At 36.8% G+C, this 25,410-nt stretch overlaps 1 protein-coding gene and 1 long non-coding RNA gene across 2 annotated transcripts; one reads left to right on the top strand and one right to left on the bottom strand.

The window, feature by feature from the left end:
* Positions 1 to 483: 483 nt before the first annotated feature.
* Positions 484 to 14,777, bottom strand: LOC144022109 (uncharacterized). Its single transcript, XR_013284263.1, has 3 exons — positions 14,641 to 14,777; positions 13,501 to 13,590; positions 484 to 2,071 (listed from the first exon to the last, which is right to left on the bottom strand). It is a non-coding gene; the product is annotated as an uncharacterized LOC144022109 (long non-coding RNA).
* Positions 11,815 to 25,410, top strand: LOC144022108 (metalloreductase STEAP4-like). Its single transcript, XM_077526609.1, has 10 exons — positions 11,815 to 12,238; positions 13,310 to 13,417; positions 14,715 to 14,785; positions 14,859 to 14,946; positions 17,398 to 17,676; positions 17,755 to 17,849; positions 19,269 to 19,379; positions 20,409 to 20,451; positions 20,546 to 20,710; positions 23,593 to 25,410. The coding sequence occupies exons 1-10, from the start codon at positions 12,035 to 12,037 to the stop codon at positions 23,842 to 23,844; spliced, it is 1,416 nt and encodes a 471-aa protein (XP_077382735.1). The 5' UTR covers positions 11,815 to 12,034; the 3' UTR covers positions 23,845 to 25,410.

Raw genomic sequence — 25,410 nt, forward strand, 5'->3', positions numbered from 1 at the left:
CAGACATAATTAAGTAGGCAGTGGATTTGAATGGAAAAATGTCACGTTAACAGCTTGCTGGTTCCATTTATAGCGTACATCTTGTCCAAATGCAATCTAGCATAATTCAGTCTTTGATTAGGATTCTGTTAGATAAGTAGACATTAAAAAGAAAATGTCTCTGTGTGCGGTTTACTTTAAAAAGTTACTTGTATAAAAATGTGTTTTTGCTATTTCTCAATAATGATTGAATGAATAAATGAAGAGATCAGTTATAAATTCATTCCTGCTAGACAACTTCCCCCAGAACATTTGACTTCTGTTTCCACTTGTCCACTCCACCTGTTTATTCCATCAAGTCGAGTTTTAGAACATTTATCACAGTTAATTTATAAAGTCTTCAAACACACAAATGATACAAACACATTTAAACACATAATTTATTGAAAGACAGAGCAAAAACAACGGATAAAACAAAACTATTGTACAGTGCAGTGAAACAGCGTAAAGATTAGCATTAGAAGAGAGCTAAGTTTCATCAGTTTTCACAAATCTATTTAAAATTCTAGGTAATTTAGCTTTTTTTCTAGATGGCCCTGGTTGATCTCCTTTGTTCTGCTGCCACCTGCTGGCCGTTTGTGTCATAACTACCATTTCTGCAACCGTTCTTTGCAGCTGAGAGGCTGCATCAAAGCCTTCTGTATGCTCTAGCATAAAAAAACAAAAAGACAACAACAACAAAGAACGTATAAATACGTCTTTGGGACACTTAAAACATTAAAAACGTATTTACACGTTATTGGGAGCAAATGAGTTAATGGCCGATTTTTTATCTTTATGTGTGGCATCTGACAAAGAGGCTACATCAAAGCCTTCTGTATGCTCTAGCATAAAAAACAAACAAAAAAAACGTATAAATACGTCTTTGGGACACTTACATCATAAAAAACGTATTTACACGTTATTGGGAGCAAATGAGTTAATAGACACAATTTAGAACAAAGCTTTATTTAACTGTACAAAAAAAAAGTTAAAAAAATAAAATGCCATATCAATTTATGGAAAAACATGACATCTTTCTGATAAATAAAAAATATAAATATTCTTTGTAAGGGCTGAATCGTGTATAGGATCACATCAAGCTTGTGCCGGTGTAATACGGGTGCATGTATTTCATGTAAACGCTAAAAAACAAAATACTGCAAAACTGTCGAGAAGCGGCACAAGTAATGCGGTTTGAGAAATGCTGCTGTCGAGCTTCACTAAGCAGGCCTATGCTGCTAATATCCATTTCATTCCACTCAGCGTGTGCTCCCTCTATTTCGGTGGTCATGGATCAGAGGTGGCCAGTGATAACAAACACAAAAAAAAAGTCATAATTTGAAGCAGAAAATGCATGACCATAGCCTCGGGGAGCAGAAGGACAGCAGTGTAAGGGAGGCTTGCGCGTGTGTGTGAAATAAACTATTTCTCTCAGAGACAAAATGAGGTCGGGGAATTGGACAGGGCGCCGACGCTCCGCACTGATGAAAACGCCTCGCACAATGAGAAGAAAAGCCAGCGGAAAGTCCTGAAGTATGAGATTCGAGAAAGGAAAAAAAAAAGAAAAAAGAAAAAGAAGCGGCGACCTATTAGGGAATCAATCGAAGGGATTTCTTGGTGAGGTCGAACAGCAGTTTAAACTTGAGCCGAGTCACTTCCTCACTTTGTCTGATGGGACTGGCGCAAGTGTTTCAAGTCAAACGCAGCCATTCTTCCTTAAGCCCGCCGCGTTTTGAGCAGCAAAAGGGCACATCACATGGATGCACACGCGTCGAGGTGGTAGACAGTCATTGTGGAGATGGATGGGGGCGGTAAATAGGGGTGTCACGGCACTTTGATGGAATGAGGCAGAGGAGAATTCATCCTGTGCTTCCTCCAGCTCGTGCCCTCCCGCTGACAGCATCTGGAAATAAGGCCCTCTGCGTCTGTATATACACAACTGTGTGTGTGTGTGTGTGCGTGTGTAGTTGTCTAACTTGCCTTTGTGCCTTTCTCCCTCCCAGTGTTGTGCATCTCCTCGTTTCTGGGAATTGGATGAAAGCGCCCCAATCTGGAGAGAAATAGCGATAAGAGCGAGAGAAGAATTGCATAGAGGAGAAAACATTCTTCCTGTTCAGCTTTATGTTCACAACAAGTCTGAAATAAAAAATCCTGTCGAGTCGGTGGTCAGTAAAACGGCGTTAGATCTTGAAGAGAGCCGAACGGGGGAATTCTTGTCAAAGGAACAACTGATTGGCGTTAATGTCCTTCCCTCCCGTTGCAAACAGCATGTTTTTGTCATTGGAATCCTATTGCGTAATACTACATTTACCTTATCAATTTGATGAAAGTCAAATATCATGAATGATGTTTAAGGCCGACTGTTTTCTCAATGTAAACAGATGGCTCTTTAGTCCTTCTCATGTGGCTCAATCAATAGCTAAATAAAATCATCTTTAAATGAATTCATGATTTTAGATTAAATGAATTTTTAAATATTAAAAAATCATCAATTCAAATTTGTAAGTTGTCCAAAAAGAGAGATGAAAGGTAGATGAAAAAGTAAAAAAAAAAATTAAAAAATACAAATGTCCAAAAAGGAAGAGGAATAACAGAAAATTACCAATCCATGAAATTACCAAAAATGAGAATTGAATTTAAAAAAAGACAAAAAAGAAAACTATGTCCAAAGACAAAAGAATAAATCTTCAAAATTACTATTAAATGTACACAAAATTGCCTAAAAAGTCAGAAACCAATTTTTAAAAAAAGCAGAAAACAAAACATTCAAAATCTAACCATAAAATGTCTAAAACCAAAAGAAGAAATCCCCAAAATTACCATAAAATGTTCACAAATTTGCCAAAAATATCAGAAAATTGATATGAAAAATAAAAGAACAAGAGAGGCAGAAAGTGACCATAATATGTCCATAAAATTGCCAAACATGTCAGAAATTTGACAGAAAATGCAGAAACATCTCAAAATGTATGAAAATGAAGTCTGAAAAAACTTTAGTATGCAGTTACTATGTCCCTTATTATCAGGGGATGTAACGATATCCAAACGTCATGATACGATATTATCACAATATGAAGCTCACAATAGATAATTATTGTGGGGAGGTTGGTGATATTTAAAAAAGTTCATAATATTGTAAAAAAAATTTTTTTTAAAATTAGCTCACACTAAAAAAAATTGGATTTTGACTGATTTTGCAGGGCCCACAGAATATTGTGTTTTATGGCTATAAAAGCAAGATTAAAGTCTCTTCTTTCATCAGGAAAAAAAAGTATGTTTCTATCTGTTTCCGTTTTGCAGCAATTAGCATTAGAAGAGAGCTAAGTTTCATCAGTTTTCACAAATCTATTTAAAATTGTAAATAATTTAGCTTTTTTTCTACATGGACCTGGTTGATCTCCTTTGCTCTGCTGCCACCTGCTGGCCGTTTGTGTAACTACCATTTCTGCAACCGTTCTTTGCAGTTGAGAGGCTGAATCAAAGCCTTCTGTATGCTCTCGCATAAAAAACAAAACAAACAAAAAACGTATAAATACGTCTTTGGGACACTTAGAACATTAAAACAACGTATTTACACGTTATTGGGAGCACCACCTATTCATCATTGTGTAGTAATAAAATCAAAGTATGACATTTGACTGCAATCCATACGTTGAAATGCAACACGCCAAACATGAGACGCTCTAAAGCTTTTCATGTATTGATGTGTTGAAGTAACCATCCGTCTCGCTTTTTCCAGCTCAAGCCGACTTTTCCTCTCGATGAAAGATTAATGAAGCCTTCTGCTCTGTGTCGCACGTGGGGCTGCTCCCTCTTTTTCACCGCGGCGCCCTCCCTCACTGAACCTTCCCTATTTTCTGCAGGTCACCTATATATCACCCCTCCACATGTGCACTGTATGCGTCACTCCTATCATCCTCTCGACGACCCTTTCGTTTTCCCTCTCTCTTTTTTTTTTAAAAAACATTTCATCAAAGGCTCGCTCACAGGTAAAAACTCCCGTCGATCTCATTAAGTGCCGCTAAGCGCACACGACTTGAAAGAGCACACTTCTCAAACAGACACAAAGCAACACGCGCGCACACCCGCACGGCTAACGGTAGTTTAGGACAAGAAAATCAAAGCGAGGATCCCCCCGCAGAAGGCTCATGTATAATTCCTAAAAGTGAAACAAGGTTTTCGAACAATGTAATGATTTCAGGCTACAGTAAGAAGGCTCAACTTTTTACATGGACGGTCTGTGTGTGTTTGTTTGTCTCCTCTCTGTCTCTGTCCTGTTAGTCGCCGTATTAACCTGGGGGGTCTCCTTCCTCTCCTGATCAGTGTAACCCCATTAACTCCCATTAAGTCTCATTACCACTCTCGTGAGGATCATTACGACTTGCTTTATCTCATTTCAGAAACACTACAGAGTGCTTTTCTGTTCATGGCGGACAAGCACAAGCGGAACCTCCAGTTGAGAGCCCCCCCCCCCCCCCCCCCCCCCCCCCCCCGACATTGTTCGACCAAAAGTCAAACAGTTCAAATGAAACCTCACTACAATGTACAGTTAAATTTTCCCGATGTCATTAACTCATTCACTCCCAGCCATTTTCATGTTCTATTGCTATCAAAACATGGAACCTTTTCATATAAATCTTACACTCTACAAGCTTACTGATTAGTATTTTCTAAATTTGAATGAAAAAAATCGCAACAATCGACTTATAAATTCGTATCGGGATTAATCGGTATCGAATCGAATCGTGACCTGTGAATCGTGATATGAATCGAATCGTCAGGTACTAGGCAATTCACACCCCTAGTTTTTATGTTTTGTAGCAATTAGCATTAGAATTAGCTAAGTTTCATCATTATTCCCAAACCTTTTGAAATACTGGGAAAAAAAGAGCTTGTTGCAACATGGACCTGGTTGATCTCTTATACTTTGCTGCCACCTGCTGGCCGTTTTTTTTTTCTTTTCTTTTTTTTTTTTGTAATAAGTACCATCGCTTTAAGCGACCGCTTCAGGTCAGCAACTGCATCAAAACCTTCATACAAAAACTCTAGCATACAAAAACCTAAAAAACGTATAAATACGTTTTTGGGAGTGAATGAGTTAATTACTTGGTGAAGTGATTTGTTTCGTCTGCAAGACGGCATCATGTGACTAATGGGTTTTTTTTTCCCAGTAAGTGATTGACAGTAATTGTGGCAATGAACTTCCTGGAAAGGAGAGCTGGCAGCTGAGGAAGTGAGAGTGTGCAAGAGAATTTGACACAAAGTCAGCTATAATTACACATGACAGACAGAAAGACCAAAAAAAAAAAATCATTTTGTGGTCACATGAATGAATTATTACTTGACTATCAACAGGATTTCTCTGATGCTGTGACTTTTAGTCGTGTGGAGCGATTATAGTGTGGCACAATATTGGATTGGACGTGAGGGACAGCACTTTTGGCAGATTATTGCATTCCCGGCAGATTAACGTCAAGTTATTTTCTAGCAGGCATTCAACAATGTCAGGAAACATTTTGTTTGTGATTAGTTGGGTTTTTGTCAAATTGTGAAAAAAAAGTTGGTTATGCAGCAAAGTCTTGCAATGTTTGACAATATTAGCATAATATCAGACCACTTTGCCTTTTTGATTGATTGCTTATTAAAACATTAGATCAGGGGTGTCAAACTCATTTTTATTGCAAGGCACATCTTGTGTCATTTTTTTTTTTAAGAGGTGTATAATATTCAGGGAAAAACTTGGATAATTGCAACATTATAAAGTGGAAACTTTGCAAGGAAAAAAATCACAAATGTACGAGAAAAAAGTAAAATGTTTGCAGAATTACAAAGTGGCAAATTTGCAAGAAAAAAGCTCAGATTTACAGGAGAAAAAAAAGGATATTTGCAGTATCATACAGTGGCAAGTTTGCGAAAAAAAAAGAAAACCCCCCCACAAATTTATGAGAAAAAAAAACGCAGATATTTGTGGAATTACAAAGTGGCAAAGAGATTTTTCACAAATTTGCCACTTTGTATCTCGGCAAATATCTGAAAAAAAAAAAAAAAAAAACAACTTGGATGTTTGAGGAATTAAAAAGTAGCAAATTTGTGGAAAAAAAACTCACAAATTTACAAGAAAAAAACGCAGATATTTGTGGCAGATTTGCGAGAAAAAAAAATCACTAATTACAAGAAAAAACTCAGATATTTACAGCATTATAAAGTGGCAAGCTTGCGAGAAATACTCACAATTTACTAGAAAAAAAAAAGGATATTTATGGCAAATTTGTGAGAAAAAACTCACTGGTTACAACAAAAAACTCAGATATTTACAGCATTATAAAGTGGCAAGTTTGCGAGAAATACTCACAATTTACTAGAAAAAAAAAATGGATATTTATGGCAAATTTGTGAGAAAAAACTCACTGGTTACAACAAAAAAAATCAGATATTTACAGCATTATAAAGTGGCAAGCTTGCGAGAAAAACTCACAATTTACGAGAAAAAAAATAGAATATTTGCGGAATTACAAAGTTGCAAATTTGTGAGAAATATTTAGAAATTTAGAAAGTAGCAAAATTGTAAAAAAAAAAAAAAACGAAACAAAAAAAACCCTCACAAATTTCAAGAAATTTATTTTGATATTTGTGGCAAATTTAAAAAAAAAAAAAAAAAAAAAACTCACTGATTACAACAAAAAAACTCAGATATTTGCAGCATTATAAAGTGGCAAGTTTGTGAGGAAAACTCAACAATTTACGAGAAATAAACTCACATTTTGCAAGCAAAAAACTTGCGAGAAATACACGTAGCCTACTTAGATGTTTATGCCAAGCCACAATTTCACAAGTGTGGAATAAGTTGGGAAATTTTTCCGTTGGGTTTTCAAATAATAACAGACAATAATTGCTTTATCAGAGATTAATCATATTATAGTAAGCATTCACACTTTAAAGAGGCGCTGCAAAAACTTTTCCTTCCTGCAAATTTGCCACTTTATAATGTGGCAGAAAAAGTTTTTTATTGTAAATTCTGAGCTTAAAAAAAACATCTATTTATAGGTGGCCCTAATATGCTGTCTTACAAAACAGATTGGAGAGGAAAAGGCTGACAAACTATCAGCTCACAAAAGAAAAAAAGTGATCAATATAACATAAGTACAGAAATAACTTGCAGCTGATGAATGTAACATGTGAAGCTCTATTTGTTGAACAGTAGCTTGCCTCCTTCCTGTCAACAGTGGGGAAAGCACAGATTGCAACACTGTTCTCAAACCTTTTCCAAAACCAGTAAAGTCCCGGATATCATCTGCTGCCAAGCTGCCAGCTGGACTTTATTTTTCTTCTGTAATCCATTTAAAGCGCTCAACAAGAAAAGAGCTTTTCCCCCCCCCTCCTCTCTCTCCCCACATCGACATTTTTAGAACAATTGAAGGGTGCAAATAGAGGCTCTTTTATGCATCTACCTTGAGCGAAAGATTTTGCACGTGAAATCTAACCTCCAGAAGATGGCCCGAGGGGCGTTCATGTACGCGCACAAAAAAAGCAGATATGTCTGACACTTTGGTCTGCATCTTTGTTTTTCCCCCCGCGGCGCTGCGTCAACCTGCTTGGTCACACCGAAAGCTCACTAATCCACTCGTAGTGCAGTGCAAGCGGCATGCAAGATTTGTGATGGTGCATTCATAAAAACACAAGAAGGAAAACATTACTTGGAGCTAGAGTTGTGCAATATAACAATATTTAACGTATCAATACGATGTCCGCAAAAAAACAAACAAACATACGGTATAAAGAAATATTATACAATGGTGTATTATTATTATTATTTTTTAATATACTTTATGTATAATGTGTGACAATAATCAATATGTGAAGAATTTTCATTTTCGGTAGTTTTTATTCTGTTTTTAGTTTTTTTTTTCAATTTACTTAGTTTTAATTAGTTTTGAGGGTGGTTTGTTTAGTTTTTATTAATTTTAGCTATTTAAAAAATGTTTAATTTTAGTGCCACTTTCGTTTTTTTTAAAGCGTATTACTTGTGCGGAATATTTAATAGGGATGTAACGATACGAACGGTATTGTGATATTAAAACTGCCAGAATATCGTCGTCGTCATGTTCACGATATTTAAATGCAGCGCATCTATTCAAAAAGTCAGGTTGATTTCAATTTGTGCAGTTCTAGCACCCTCTGGTGGGTAGATTTTTAGTGCAATTTAATTTAATTAGGGATGTTTTGGCCCTTCTATGCTTAAAATCGACACTAATTCTCAGATGAATGGGAACGTAATATGCCTGTGAATAATAATAATAATAATAATAATAATAATAATAATAATAATAATAATAACATAACATCAATATTATGTACAATAGTACAATATTGTGCTTTTTTTTAGTATTAGCTCATTTTTTTTACAATATTGTGACCTTTTTTGAATATCGCCAACCTCCCCCACAATATCGTGAGAATTATCGTATCGTGAGCTTCATATCGTGATAATATCATAACTTATCACTAATCACATTTAAAATCATCCCCAAAGGCTTATGCATTAAATTAATAATGGCACCAAAGACTAAAGTGCATTTTTGCTACAATTATAGTTATGTCAACATATAATGTATTTTCAGTTCCTTTTCATTTTTTAAAAAGCCTTTTTCTCTTCTTTTTTTTTTAATTTTTGTTCCATTATCGACACTTCACATTGTGAAGTTGCAATTCGTCAAAATGCAGAACAGCTCGCTCACAGTCATCTTTGGAAATACGCAGCTAACAACAGATTTATTGACTTGTTCAATTTCACACCCGATGCTTAGGCAAGCGTTCCAGAGAGCCACCAAGCAATTAAAATGTCAATATTCCATTATGTGTCCCCTTGAAGGAGCACAAAAGTTCACAAAAAGCTCAAGAGCCTCTGCATTGGGTTCAACTCTGCAATTGGAGTTTTAGAGTTTGTTTGTTGTTTTTTTTGGTGACAGATAAATTAAACGAATGAACCTAGTCAGTTTTTGTTTTTACTCATCGGGGCCAATGGCAATTGATTATTTCTGTTAATTATCCAGACCTGGATTTTGTTGCACATTTTATTTTTCTGGCCTGCAATTTTAGAATGATCTGGAGTGCAACACCACAACACAGCTGCCCCCTCTTTCTTTCTGACAGCAAATCACACTCTGCCGCACATTATTTCATTGTAGTCTATTAATATTTCAAGCCTCTGCCTATCCTCGCTAATGAATAATTGCTACAATTTTCCATGTATTTGATAGCACATTTATCCAGGGAGCATGTGCCCTGTTAGGCCTGTAATCATGGGAAGAACTTTTCATCATTTTCTAACTTCCACTATTAAACCTCACAGTGTTTTGTTTCAGATAAAATGGCGGTCGGTCATTTTGGTGTGGTGACTGTTATGATGTCAAGTGTGACTGTAATAGAGCTTTTGTTAGCATCTGTCTTTTTTGTAGTCAAGCCAATCAGTGTTGTGGCCCGTGGACACTACGATCAAGTCGTCCCCATTATTTTCAATCATTTCATCATTAAAAAAACAAACAAAAAACCTGCTTCCTTTCACTTTTGGGTTTGATCATCAAAAAGCATCCCACGTCATTTGAGGCGTGTTGGAAAAGTGCTCAAATGCAGCAGAGGTCAATCTTTGTTCTTTAATGATCTTTGAACTTAACTTCAGAGGAGAAAACAAGACAATTTGAACCACAAAAGTAAGAACACGGAAGGGGAAATAAGCACACAGCTTCTTGTGCGATAATTAAACTTCAACACAGCAACTTGTTCCTTTTCTCTGCTGTTTGCACTCGTTTGCTGATGCAACTTCTGAACTTTGTTTTTCTACATTCATGTTTGTTGTTAACTAATATTAGGTTTTCAGTGGTACATTGAGCAATATTGGATGGCACCAACTTTAAAACATTTCAATCACACCCACCCCTAAGCCGTTAATGAAACCAAGTACACTTAAAAATGAAAAAAAAACAACCTTTTTTCTATGATTAAATTAATCAAGTAAAGACAAGAATAAAGTGACAAATTGCAAACAAATTGCAAACTCATAAATGCTCTAATCTGTAGGGGTTTCTAAAATATTTTACACAAACTTCTCCAAAACACGATGAAGTCTTCACAATGACTGCCATTGAGTGAGTGAGTGAGTGAGTGAGTGAGTGAGTGAGCGAGTGAATAAGTGTGTGAGTAATGAGTGAGTGAATGATTGAGTGAGTGAATGAGTGAATAAGTCAGTGAGTGAGTGTGTGAGTGATGAGTGAGTGAGTCTGTGAATAAATGAGTGAGTGAGTGAGTGAGTGTGTGAATGGGTGATTGAGTGAATAATTGAGTGAGTGAATGAGTGAATAAGTCAGTGAGTGAGTGTGTGACTGATGAGTGAGTGAGTCTGTGAATAAATGAGTGAGTGAGTGAATGAGTGAGTGAGTGATGGGTGAGTGAGTGAGTGAATAATTGAATGAATGAATGAGTGAGTGAGTGTTTGAGTGATGAGTGAGTGAGTTTGTGAGTCAGTGAATAAGTGAGTGAGTGAGTGAGTGAGTGAGTGAGTGAGTGAGTGAGTGAGTGAGTGAGTGAGTGAGTGAGTGAGTGAGTGAGTGAGTGAGTGAGGGTGTACTTGATTTTAAAGCACAGCTAGTTTTAGTTTCAGGCCAATAATAATTCACTTTTTAAAATAATAATTCACTTTTTCTAGACCATTGAGTATAACGGAGTTCTGAAACTCTAAAAATAAACTGCACTAAATTGTTATACTGTAAAGCGTAACCACATGCCCCATTGTCGGCCCTACAACTTGTAAACCATAATTTTTTTCTTTTGCACTGTAATTCTTAATTCCCCTCTTAATCACCTTTTAAATTCAATATTGTCATTTCATATGCTGTCACTTTATTTTTTCTCTGGCTGTTTCATTTATTTTTATAAATCACACTTGCCTTTGTGCAGGAAATGTAATATATAAATAAAACAGGCCTGCCTAATAGCCAGTTAATTGCAGTTAAGGTCTCGGGCTAATTACAGCTCAGGAAAGCACATCAGCAATCATTTTAATCCCCTCCGCCCCACCGCTGTATTGGAGTCACACGCACACTCCCATACACACAAAGTGGACCTTACTAAAACAGCAGAGCAGAGGGAGTAATTACAGTGCAGGATAGGTCACAAGGTCAGCGTTTCACCTTAACTGTAGAACGCTGGAGCATTTTGGACCTTTTGGGAAATGAAAGGCCGTTTTCAGCTTTGAGAGCAAGACCATCATTTAGGAGTGGGCAAACATAAAAGTGCTGATTAACCTACAAATTGGTGGGCTTGCCTGCAAAAGTATGAAATTGTTCGTGGCCAGTTGTGAAAATTTGCTTGCCCGAACAGAGTTGTTTGTTTTGCCCACATGTGTTCAAGTCGTAATGTTTGGGGGCGGGGGCGGGGGGCTCACTGGAAGAGACGAGGGGGGGGTTGGGAACATTCCAGTTTCTCTTCATATTTGCAAACGTTCAGCATGTTCAGCTTCTCTGTCGGGGTTCCTGATATGAGGCAATTTCGGAAAAAAAAAACAGAGTGTGATTGAAAGCGTTCGTGGGCAGGAAATGTTTCTATTTGTCTTAGAGTGATTTCACAAAACAAAACGTACCAGAATGCGGGGAAGTGATGATGTTTTTCAGAGACGGCCTGTCGGTTTCCCAGAAGGAATTTGAAACCACAAACACACACACAAAGAAAAGTTTGCAGCAAAAGTTATTATGGTTCGAGGACACACGTGCACCTCCCACCTTTTGCCACCGACTATCGCAGTTGGGAAAGACTTCACCCTAAGCCCGACCTGAAATGGGAGGGGTCAAAGGCAAATACAAAAACTCCACTAACCAAAATCTGCAAGTCAACAGAGTGATGTACAAAACGAAGACATACACGGATCGGATTTGAGAAGCTCGTTTTTTTTTTCAGGATAATTTTGTCTATTTTGCTTTGAACCTCACCTCGGAGTTGGTCAGACTTTGGAACCGCTGGGCCGATGTCACAAGAGGTCAAGCCGGTGAGCGTGCCTCTGCGTCCTCTAGGAGGGGGAGCAGAGGTCACCGAGCAGGAGCCCTTATGCGTTTTTGGGACGGGAGATTTGGGACGCTCCCTGGGCCAGCGGCTGCTGCAGACGGGCTACAAGGTCGTGTACGGCAGCCGCAGACCGCTCGGCTGCGGCCCGCTGCCTCATGGAGCTCAGGTAACGCACGTGGCGTGCCGTGAGCAGCATGTTGGAGTTCAAAAAGCGGGTTGAAATGATGCCTTTTCTTCCTGGGCAAGAAAAACAAACCAAAAATGAAAAGCTTATCAGCCGAGTCGAAGGTCACGAATGAAATCAATGTTTGTCTTCTGCTTCAAGAGCATTTTGTTTTCATCCTTTTTGAAGGTGGTGAATGTGCTTGGTTGCATAATATTGACAATGGAATATCAAAATGCAACGTTCGCTTGTCATGTTACAGCTTCCTTCAGTTCAAATGTGGTCCTAATGCTGTTTCATCCTACCAAATCGGGGACATTTGCCTGTTGTAACACTCAAACTCATATCCGACTTTTACTACAGGTCATTCATATTGAAACATTTGAGTAAAAAGTAGTATGACTGGATGTATGGAGCATGGATTTAGTTTTATTTATGGATTTTATTTACTACATAGCATTTTTTCCATTAGCATGTTGAATACTTGATACAAAGTTAATAGCCTACAGTGATTTAACAAAAAAACAACAACAACAAAAAGTTTTTTTAAATGAACAAATAACATTGAAAAATTATCAAGGTAACATTAATGTTCAGAGATTTTCATCGTCATCATCAAATAAACAGCAAAATTAATGAGTGAACTTAATTTTGACCTGGTACACATGTAAAGATTTTTCAAATCTTAAAAGATTTTTTATCTTTGTCAGATGCCACACATAAAGATAAAAAATCGGCCATTAACTCATTTGCTCCCAATAACGTGTAAATACGTTTTTTTTATGCTTTAAGTGTCCCAAAGACGTATTTTTACGTTGTTTTTTGTTTTGTTTTGTTTTTTTATGCTAGAGCATACAGAAGGCTTTGATGCAGCCTCTCAACTGCAAAGAACGGTTGCAGAAATGGTAGTGATTACACAAACGGCCAGCAGGTGGCAGCAGAGCAAAGGAGATCAACCAGGGCCATCTAGAAAAAAAAAAAGCTAAATTACTTAGAATTTTAAATAGATTTGTGAAAACTGATAAGTGTGCGTGTTGCCACGTGTATGACAACTGTGTTGTGTATCCATCGTAGGTCATGAGCTACGCAGACGCAGCCCAGTGGGCCAGTGTCATCTTCGTGTGCATACGCAGAGAACATTATGGCTTCATGGAGAAGCTCACCTCACAGCTGAAGGGGAAGGTATTTATCTTCATTAATGTACAAACTGCTTTAAAAAAAATGAAATAAAAAATAAATGAAATTAAAAAAAATTAAGATCTGACCTGAAGCAACCGCTTGTGCAATGGTCTGCAACCTTCGGCTCTGGAGCCGCATGTGGCTGTTAAGTCCCTCTGCTGTGGCTCCCTGTGGACCTACAAAAAAAAAAAAAAAAAAAAGTAGAAATTAATGTTGCTTTTTTTATTATTTTTGTTTTTACACATTTATTCATTTACTGTTAGATAAAATAGTGTTTAAAAGAATTAATGATTTATATTACAAAATGAATAAAATTTCAAAAATTATCAGTCCAAATTTTTAAAAGAAAAAAAAAAGAGATTATTAAAAGGTAGATGAAAAAGTTTGAAAAATTCCTAAAAATGTCCAAAAAAGGAAGAGGAAAAGCAGAAAATTACCATAAAATGTCAATTAAATTGCCAAAAAATGTCCCAGAATTGAATAAAAAAGGCAGAATTTTTTTTTTTTCAAAAGTAACCATGAAATGTCCAGAAACAAAAGAAGTAACAAAAATTATGAAATATCTTTGTAACTGAAGAAAAAAAAAAAGCCAGCAATTTTTTTTTTTTTTTAAAACAAAACAGGAAATCCCGAAAATTACCATAAAATGTCCACAAAAAAAAAAAAGTAAGAAAATTCCTTTAAGAAAACTCTCGAAAGAAAATGTTCAAAAAGTAACCATAAAAAGGGCCAAAAAACAAAAGAAATCCAAAAAATTGCCATATAACGTGCACAAAATTGTTAAAAGAAAAGAAAAAAAGGCAGAAAAGTTTAAAATGTAACTATAAAATGTCAAAAAAAGAAGAAGAAATTTCAAAAATTACCATATACATACACAAACTTGGCAAAAATGTCTGAAAATTGAAAAAGGCAGAAAAAATGTCCAAAAGTAGCCATAAAATGTCCAAAACAGGAAGAAGAGAGGCACAAAATTAGCATAATATGTCCCCCAAAAATTGCCAAAAATGTATTAAAAAAAAAACATAAAAATATCTGTCATATTATTGTGTTGTGATGCAGCTCTAGTTATCTCCTCAGTACATGAGACTAACCCTAACACTAACTCACTGTTTCATTCATCACAATCTCCAGACAAATTTTCGTTTATTTATTTGGCCTAAAATGACTCTTTTGACAGGAAAGCTTGCTGACCCCTGCTCTAGTACGATTCCCCTCATAGGTGTTACCTCATCGTACTCTTTTCTTGAACTCAGTCTGCCATCTATTTGCTTCTCTTCCTCCCCTTCTTTTGGTCGTGAAGGTGCTGGTGGATGTCAGCAACAACCCTGAGCTGAATCTCTACCCGGAGGCCAACGCTGCATATCTGCAGAGGTGAGAGCCGCCCAAGCATGCATCTTTAATGTGCCCCGTGTTTTTTCAATCGCCAACAATGTTTGCTGTGCAGACTACTTCCTGGATCTCATGTGGTGAAAGCCTTTAACACCTTGTCCGCTTGGTCTCTTCAGAACGGACCCTCCGATGCGTGTAGACAGGTAAAAACTGGTTTAAGTTTTGAACAAAGTGATGTAAGATCATCAAAGGTTGCAACAAATTAATTGTCATTTAAAAACGTTAACCGTAATTGTTTTATTCAGTCATTGCACGGGCGTCGCAGGACTACAAGCTTTTGGCAAGCGTCTGATGTGTTCCCACAGTGGGGCGCTGACCAACAACTTAAAAATAATGGAAAGAATCTCCGTCCAAATTATATTATTAACTCATTTTGAAGCTCGGATCAAACCAATTGCGAGCGACGGCAGCCAAATTTGACGAGTCGGCCTCGTGTCTTTTGTGCGAGAGCCACGTCTGATGTATCCTTGAATCAATTAACTCAAAGTCACTCTTGGATCTGAGCGTCCCATCACACGTTTCGCTTTGTCGCTCTGTGCTGCAAAACTGCAGCATATGTGGGTATTTTTTTTTTTTTTTTTTTTTTGGTTTCGGTTGTTCGTTTGAACATTCCCAGAGGACCGCAAAGCACATATGTGTTTGTTGGTGTATTTGGAGCATCTTTGGCCATTTCATTGTTGTTCCTTTACTAGCAACAAAAAAAATATTATTTTATCCTTGAAGATGAAACAATGAATTTACGTTATGTGTATAAAACAAATAAGGATGCAGTGTCATAATTACGCACTACATATTACACGATATTATTAGGAACAGTCCTGAGTACAACAGCTGTAATCAAACGTTGCCTTACAAAAATTATTCTGTCAGAGACCAATTCATTTGACAAGATTTGTTTTTATGGTGGTAATTTTGCATTGCTGTACAACCACACTTCATCATACTGAAAGTGTTTTCTAATATTTTGCTCGTCTTAAACTACTTGTAACTCATGAGTAACTTATTACACAGTGCCTCTGTGCATCGCTGCAAATTATAACTAAAATATAATACGCTGTATTGATAATGTAATACCACACCAATAAGTGTGTTTGTGAAATTTTATTTTATTATCATCTTGGCTGGCCAATGTATTGAATTTCATTTTTTAATTATATTTATGATTTTAAGTAAGATTTAAGAATTAGTTCAGCTTAGTTCTACTGCTATTATTATTATTATTATTATGATTACTATTATTATTATTATTATTATTATTATTATCATCATTTAATCCTTGTTATTATTATTATTATTATTATTATTATTATTATTATTATTATTATTATTATTATTATTATTATTATTAAAACCTGATATGCTAGAGAAAAAAACAAAGTTAGATTCGGAATCATTCGGGGGGAAAAAATCATCTGCAAAAGTTTACTTGCATTTCTGATTAAAGGGATACTTGACTCATTGAACAATTTTCAGCAATAAAAAGTTCATCTTTTTTCCAGAATGAATTTGATAACTTCACTATTTTTCATGTACAATGAATACCTTTAAAAAGTATTTTTTTCTACTTGCTGTCGACTGATGATGACATCACCTTTGCTGAGGAAGTAGGTAACGGCCAATCATGTCTCACCTGTTTTGGTTTGGTTAGTAAACTGTGCCGTGATTGGTCATTACCTACTTCCTCAACACAGGTGATGTCATCATCAGTCGACAGCAAGTAGAAAAATTACTTTTTAAAGCTATTAATTGTACATGAAAAATAATGATGTTATCACATTAATTATAGACAAAATATTAACCTTTTACTGCTGAAAATGGCTCAATGAGTCAAGTAATCCCTTTAAAAATCATCAACCAGTAATGTTAATTAAAATAATTACCTGGTGATTAGAGGAAAAATAGCCAGTGTTTTCTTAACTTGATTTAACTCATTCAAACCCAAAGACGTATAAATATGTTTTTCAATACTTTGTTTTTCACTCCCAAAGACATATTTATACTTTTTTTTTATGCTAAAGCATAAAGATAGAGCTTCTGACATGAAGAGGTCGTTTAAAGCAATGGTAATTATTGCAAAAAACGGCCAGCAGGTGGCAGAAGAGTATAAGAAATCAGCCAGAGCCATTTGCAACAAGCTCTTTTTGCCAGTGTTTTCAACAGGTTTTGCGAATAATGATGAAACCTAGCAATATTCTAATGCTAATTGCTGCAAAATGGAAACGGATATGTTTTTATAGCAAAAGAACAAAACATTCTGCGGACCTTGCAAAGTCAGTCAAAATCCAGTAAAACAGACATGAGCAAAAGGGGTTGCTTCTGTGAAAATGGCTGGGAATGAAAGAGTTAATGACATCTGGCAATATATGACTTCTTCCTCTTTAAATTTCAAAATTAACCCCATCATATTATATGTCATTTTGTAAAAGAAAATCTAATTTTACTCTCATAGGATTGATTACATTTTTTTTTCTCTCTCTTTCTCTGTTTGTTCTTTAGCCTTTATATTCCTTCATATGATGGAGTGATTATCATTGTCAAATGACTGCGATATGTAAATGAACCCGATTAAAACATATATTACCTGCATATTGCAGGTGTACGTGTGCGGCAACAGCACAGACGCAAAGCAGACGGTGGGAGATGTGGCCACCAAGATGGGCCTGACAGTTTTGGACCGGGGGTCTCTGTCAGCAGCCCGAGAGCTGGAGGACTTCCCCCTGCAGCTTTTCCCCGAGTGGAAGCTGCCTCTCCAAATTGCCGTGGGCCTCAGCGCCTTCTTCTTCTTCTACTTGCTCATGAGAGACGTCATCTACGCTTATGTGGATCAGCGCAAAGACATCTCCTTCAGGATCATGGTGTCCCTGGCCAACAAGGTCCATGTTTTCAAATGTAAACGTCAGCGTCAAATGTAAAATGAGGAAACTGACGTGTGCATTTTGCGTGTCTTTCAGGTGTTTCCTATTGTGTCGCTCATCATGTTAGCCTTATGTTACCTGCCGGGTGTTCTCGCGGCCTTTCTTCAGCTATACAGGGGTACCAAGTACAGGTAAGACATACATATTTATAGAAATATTTCAAGCCTAACTTTATATAATTCTTTTTAACGTGACAAATTCCCATTTATAATTTGAACACAGTCCTACCAAATAAACCTTTTATGATGCAGAGTCATTAGTCCAGTAAAGCTTATTTATTTGAAATGCATAATCCTCAGGTTCATGTATTAATAAAGTATAATTATTCTAAATGAATAATAATGAAAGCATTTATTTAGAAATACATAAAGTATATTGTTTGAATTGCATAATAATCAGTTTACCTATACACGCTGAATATACTGCTATGTGAAAAACACTTATGTCCATTTTTTTTTAAAGATTTACTTAAGATTTCTGTAATTTTTTTACGGGCAAATTCCCACGTAGAGTACTTTTTTTTTTTCTTTTTTTTTCTTTTTTTAGATAATGTACAAAATCCTACCAAATAAATCTTTTATGATGCATACTCATTCTAATAAAGCCTATTTATTTGAATTGCCTAATCCTCAGGTTTATGTATTATCCATCCATTTTCTTGACCGCTTATTCCTCACAAGGGTCGCGGGGGCTGCTGCATGCATGTCTTTGGAATGTGGGAGGAGACCGGAGTACCCGGAGAAGACCCACGCGGGCACGGGGAGAACATGCAAACTCCACCCAGGAAGGTCCGAGCCTGGACTCGAACCGGAGACCTCAGAACTGGGAAGCGGACGTGCTAACCACTCGACTACCGTGCCGCCCGTTTATGTATTAATGAAGTATAATTATTCTAAATGAATAATAATGAGAGTATATATTAAAAAATACATAAAGTATATTGTTTGAATAGCATAATAATCAGTTTACCTATACACGCTAAATATACTGCTATGTGAAGAACGTCATTTTTTTTTAAATTATTATTTTTTAAGATTTACTTAGATTTATGTAATTTTTTTATGGGACAAATTACCATGTACTTTTTTTTTTCTTTTTTAGATTTTTTTTTTTTTACTTTTTAAGATACCAAATAAACCTTTTATGATGCAAAGTCATTAGTCTAATAAAGACTATTTATTTGAAATGCGTAACTCTCAGGTTTATGTATTAATAAAGTATAATTATTAATAATGAGAGTATTTTTTTAATACACAAAGTACAGTATATTGTTTGAATTGTATAATAATCAGTTTACCTATACACGCTAAATATACTGCTATGTGAAAAACACATATCCATTATTTTATTATTTTTTTTATAAAAATATATTATATAAAATTTTTTAAAAAAGTACATGAGAATTTGTGATGTAAAAACATGACATAAATCTTAAGTTAGGCTTGAAATATTTCTGTGAGTGCAGGGATAGGATGGCTATCCTGTTGACTTTTAAATACATCGTTATTCCAAAATTGGTCCGTACAGGTGTGTGCATGTGGCTCTTTCAGGCGCTTCCCTGATTGGCTGGACCGCTGGATGCTGTGCAGGAAGCAGCTTGGACTGCTGGCGCTCGCCTTTGCGTTTCTACACGTGCTCTACACGCTAGTCATCCCCATTAGGTGACGTACAGTCAGTGTCAGTATTTTATTTTATTTTTTAAATCTAACAATAATAATTAGGGATGGGCGAGTACCGATACCAGGTATCGGTATCGGGCCGATACCAGCCTTTTTTCAAGTACTCGTGACGCAGACGAGTACAAGCGACGGATGGCAGAGGGGGAAGACGTTAAGTGAGTCCTCCTTGCCTGTAACTAGCGCTAGCTTGCAGCAGTTTTTCACCAAAACTTCACCGGTTTGGAAATACTTAAGACTATTGAAGAGTGACTGTGCTGTTTTTGTTTTGTTTTGTTTTTTTGTCAAAATTAAAGGAAATATATTTGTTTAAAAATATCTTTTAGTGATTTAGTGGATTTGATTTTTTTATTTGTCAAAATGTACTACTGGTATCGGCAGTTGGTATCGGTATCGGTGAGTACTGAGGGTCTGAGTATTGGTATCGGTCTAAAAAAAAGTGGTATCGAACATCCCTAAATTAATAATAATAAGAAACTCTCATCTCTCAGTATATGTCAATTCTTACCGTATTTTCCGCACTATAAGGAAGCACCTAAAAGCCTTCAATTTTTTCAAAAGCTGACCGTGCGCTTTATAATCCAGCGTCCCTTATATATGGATCAATATTGAGCCGCAACAGGTCTCGCTGTCAAGACGCTATCGGTGACCTTGCACGATCGGTGACGCGCATGCGCAGAAAATCCCGCCATCTTGGATCGCTAGCTAATACTAATACTTTACCTCAGAGAAAATAATAAAACAGCTGTTTATTCATTTTGGAGTTGTCAGAAAGCTGGTTTGTAATCTATTCATAAAGTTTGACTGACCAATCTGACTATCTGTTGACATTCCCTTTAGCGCAGCACCATCTAATGGATGCATAACGTAACCCCGGCCTCTACTGTAGCGGCTTATATATGGAAAAAGTTTTAAAATATGTCATACATTGAAGGTGCGCCTTATAGTGCAGAAAATACGGTACTTCAAAATTAGTGAGAATAATGAAAAATATGTTGTCTTTAAAACTTACAGATACTATGTGAGATTCAAAGGTTGGGAATACGTTATCAAACAGGTAAGGCGTGTTTTTTTTTTTGTTTTTTTTTTTGTATATTCAGACATTTTTGCAACAGTGTACAAAGCCGTGCCTTGTGTTTGCTCCTATTTAGATCAAGGAGAACCAAACGACAAAGTTTGACACAACCGTGGCCTGGCGAACGGACTCGTACTTCTCTGTGGGCATTCTGGGATTCGGCCTGTACGTCCTGCTGGGAATCACATCATTGCCTTCGGTTAGCAACGCTCTCAGCTGGAGGGAATTCAGCTATGTACAGGTAGTCATTTAGCGTGTGCGTGTGTGTGTGTACACTGCATTTGGATGTGTGTTGACTCTTAATACAAAGGTCCAGTGTGTCGTGTGTGCTGGTGCTGTGCAAGCGTTGGGCAAAAAAAAAAAAAAAAAAAATCCTTGCGCCCTGTTTACCGTCAACATTGGCAGTCATAACTGGTGGAATATGTGTGTGGATTTTTCCCACCCAAGCTCATGCTGTTACTTTGCTCAGCAGCTCCCTAACAGACTCCTCATTATGTAACTGTGCCTGCGTACGTGCGTGTATGTTTGCGTGTGTAACACATAATAACACAAAGTACGTCTGCGAGTACGACATCAGTTCAGTTGGAAGCTTTCCTCACGAACCAGACAGGTTGCAAAGGCTGGCGTGCGTCACTTCATTAGACTCACGTTCGTTATTTATTCGAATTATATTTAAAGTACTTTAATATTTAGTTGATAAGATATTTATTATTTTAAAGGCTAGGAAAAGTTGTTTACAGCCTTGTGTTTATCATTCCCATTTATTATGAGGGATGTTCAATACCACTTTTTTCCAGATCAATACTAGTACAAGTACTCAACTCTTGAATGGTCACCGATAGCCAAGTACCGATACCACGAGTACTTTTGATTAGGGATGTAACGATATCCAAATGTCACGATACGATATCACGATATGAAGCTCACGATACAATAATTATCACGATATTGTGGGGAGGTTGGTGATGTTTAAAAAAAGTCACAATATTGTAAAAAAAAAAAAGAGCTCATACAATATTGTGCTTTTGTACATAACAGCAATGTTACTATTATTATTATTATTATGTTATTATTATTGTTATGTTGTTAATGTACGCACATATTGACTTGCTTTACAGGCATATTACGTTCCCCTTCATCTGACCATTAGCGTGGATTTTAAAAATAGAAGGGCCAAAATATGGCGTATGAATATTAAATTACACACAAAAAAAACTAGCCACCAGAGGGTGCTACAGCTGCACAAATGGAAATCAAGCCGAGTTTTTTAACTGATGTGTTGCATTTGAATATCGTAATCGTGACGACGACGATATTGTGGCAGTTTTAATATCACGGTATCACGATATCGCACTTATCGTTACATCAATACTTTTGATACATTAGGAAGAAAAAAACAAAAGACAGATCATTAAAAAAAAAAAAAGCATATTGTATATATCCCAATATAGTATTTTTCCTTTAAATTGCATGAAATTAATGGAAAATTTCTATTGTTCAAAATTCAATTTTTTATTTCCTGATACTGCAGTATTGGCTGCCATTTCCTTGAACTAAGGCAGGATATTGGCACAATGTCAACACCTGGTATCCGTTCTATTCATTATTATTATTATTATTATTATTATTATTATTATTATTATTATTATTATTATTATTATTGTTGTTGTTGTTGTTGATTCTTTAACCAGTTTCATTGAGTCTGGCGTGAAGTGAGTTTATATATATATATATATATATATATCCTGTTCGTCGACAATTTTTTTTTTTTTAATATATTTTTCTAAACAACAATCAATATCAATAACAATTCAATTTTTGTGTTTTAGGCTGCTTTCTATTAGTCATCACATCTCTCTATATATTTTTTAGATCTGTTTATTCTTTTACCCAGCGTCTCGAGCTGCCTGACTGATGACATTTTTCTGACATTGATGTCATTTTCCTTTTGATTCCGGCTGTCAGCTCGAAAGTCGTGTGGGTGTTTGCCTGTTTATTGTGTTATTGTGTGAAGCACTTTGTGCCGCAACTTTGGGTCTGAAAAGGCTTACATAGTGGAACGTCTGATTGTTTGATTGACAGTCGGGCATTTCAGGCAGCCACTTACCTTATGAAACGATAAAGTGCCACAGAGGCAGCTGCTCCACTCCAATTTGCACTCACTTATTAAAAAAAAAAAGTGAACCAGGCAAAACGTTTCACCCCTTTCTGTAGCCAGTAGATTTGGCAGTGACTGAGAATGAAATACAAGCTACTAGTACATTGTTGGATATTTCAGACAAATTAGTAGTATGACGCTACGTGAGCCAGCTTGGTGAGATTTGTGCGAGCCACAACTTGCCCGATGATCCACCAAACGCAACCATGCTGAAAACAATTAAAAAGGCGCAGTTGGTATTCACTTTCAGTTTGCCTGCTGGTGATTTTACTGTGTGATTAAAAAAAAAAAAAAAAAAAAATCCTCTACACTGTCACAAGCTAGTGACATCGGGCTGAGGTGTGGAAAATTAGAGAAACGACTGGACTTGCAAGAAATGCGGTAACTTGCTAGACATACTAATGACTTAGAGCTATCGGCTAGCTAGCTAGCTAGCTAGCTAGGAATTAGACACAAACACACATTAGCTAGGAATTAGACACAAACATTGCTTTATATCTTTAGAAATGGCAATAAATCCCCCTGAGTGTCCAAATCCAAGACGGAAATTTAGTATTAAAAATGTCCAGATTTGATTAGCATTCCAAAACACCTCTTTAAAGGCATCCCCCCCACACACACATTGATCGATGTAAAATATAATCCGCCTCACTAACTAATCATTCATAAATGTAAGTGGGTCATGTGAAGCTCATCTTCACATTCCACACCCCTTCTCTCTACTCCAGCACAAATTAGAGCCGCAGTTTAAATGTTAATATTATTCATCACATGTAATTTAGAGGCAATTCCTTATCTTTGGTAACTAGCATGGCTCTACAAGCGCATTGTTTACTGTGTACGTCCCCATTCCCTATCTAGACGTGTATTTGTGTGTGTATGTAAACACAAAATCAAAGGTTAAGAAGCTACTTTCTCATGAATCTGTTTCCGTGTGTGTGACGACTCACTTTCTTGTTTTCCAGTCCAAGCTGGGCCACGTGACGTTGTTCCTGTGCACCCTTCACACTTTCCTGTACGGCTGGGACAGATTTCTGTGGCCCTCCACGTATAAGTGGTACACACCTCCGGGCTACATGCTGAGTCTTGTGGTTCCCTCCGTGGTGCTGGCGCTAAAGCTGTTCCTCCTCCTGCCTTGCGTGGACCGGAGCGTCACTCGAATTCGGCGGGGCTGGGAGAGGACTGAACCTGACGAGCAGAAAACACTACTAACATAGGAACGGTGTGTCAGAATTGGAGAACAGGATTGTTTGAATTACCGAGCATAACTGTGACTACGTTTACATGCAGTCAGTATTCGGGTTAAGGTCAAGATTCTGAAACATTCGGTGTGAAGAGCTTGCTAGCCGAGGAGCTAGCTTATCCAAACAGCTAAACATTCATAACCAAACTCCACAGAGTCTGGGTTTGAAGTGAATTTGTCTATTTATATTGAGAAACTACAAGAAACATACAATGTACTTCATACACATGAATTATCACAAGATACCAACAAAATTAGCCTATGCTAACAATTAGCGATCACGATTAGCGATTAGCACAAGAGATGTTAGGCTACGTTCACACTGCAGGCAAATGCGACCCAGATCGGATTTGTTTTTGCCAAAATGCAACTTGTATCTGACTTGTTTACATCAGTCTGAACTAGGGGTGGGTGAAAAAATCAATATCGCAATATATTGTTGCGCTCTCTGTTGCAAAAAATTATCGATACACTGACGGTAGATATCGATATAATGTGTCCAGTTGTTTAGTGTTATGTTATAAATGTTTATGCACTTTAATTTGTCTCACTTTACAATGTTTACAGTTAAAATTCTCAGAAGTTTTGGCATTGAATAAATACATAATAGACATTTTCCTTTTTATGGGCATTTGTTGGCTTTTTCAGTCACGTCGTTGTATATTGTTTGACAATATATAAAAAATCGTAGCTATCGTGTATCGTGATATTATCGATATCGCGGGCCAAATATCGTCACAGTATCGAATCGTGGTTTACCCGAATCGTCCCACCCCTACTCTGAACGGTTCAATTCCGATTTTTTCAGATCCGACCTGGGTCACATTCATATGTGGTCCTGGATCGGATAAGAATCCGAACGGCCACGTCGCATATATCCGACCTATACGTCTTCAAAAGTCGAATATGGGCTCTGCATCACTCAGGAGACGTACGTGAATCGGCTAAGTTGCTTTGAGAAACAGTTGTGACTTTATATTTGACTTTAATTTAATCTCATTTGAAACATGAAGCACAAAATCGGAATTGAGCATTAAGACCTGCAGTGTGAACGTAGCCTTAGAGTGGAATTGTCTGTTTATGTCAGTGAGATCGACACTTCCTGTTTCTGACGTCTACAATTTTTACACACACAAAAATAACAATGGCCACTAGGTGGTGCACTAACACAACTTACAAACTCAAAATAGTGAGCATAACACTCGGACAGAACAGAACACAAACCAAAGTTACGTTCAAAGGCGGTACCCCACACATCTTATGTGTTTGTTTTTTACTTATAATTTTACGCATGTTTATATGGCCTTTCAAACCTGAATATTGCCAATATTCATGTTCTGAGTTTGAAAGGGTTAAATGCATGTAAACGTAGTCACTGAAAACATATCAAAGCCCTGGCAACTTTGTTTTCGGGGCAAGAGGGGCAGTGCCCCACCAGTTGCCACACTTATGGTGACTTGTTGCTTTTATCTCATGTACTAGTGGTTCAATAGTGAAATTAGCGTGTACAGTATAAATAAAATCAAGATTTAATTTTAAA

This window comes from Festucalex cinctus, chromosome 7, assembly GCF_051991245.1.
Source record: "Festucalex cinctus isolate MCC-2025b chromosome 7, RoL_Fcin_1.0, whole genome shotgun sequence".
Taxonomy (NCBI): Eukaryota; Metazoa; Chordata; class Actinopteri; order Syngnathiformes; family Syngnathidae; genus Festucalex; species Festucalex cinctus.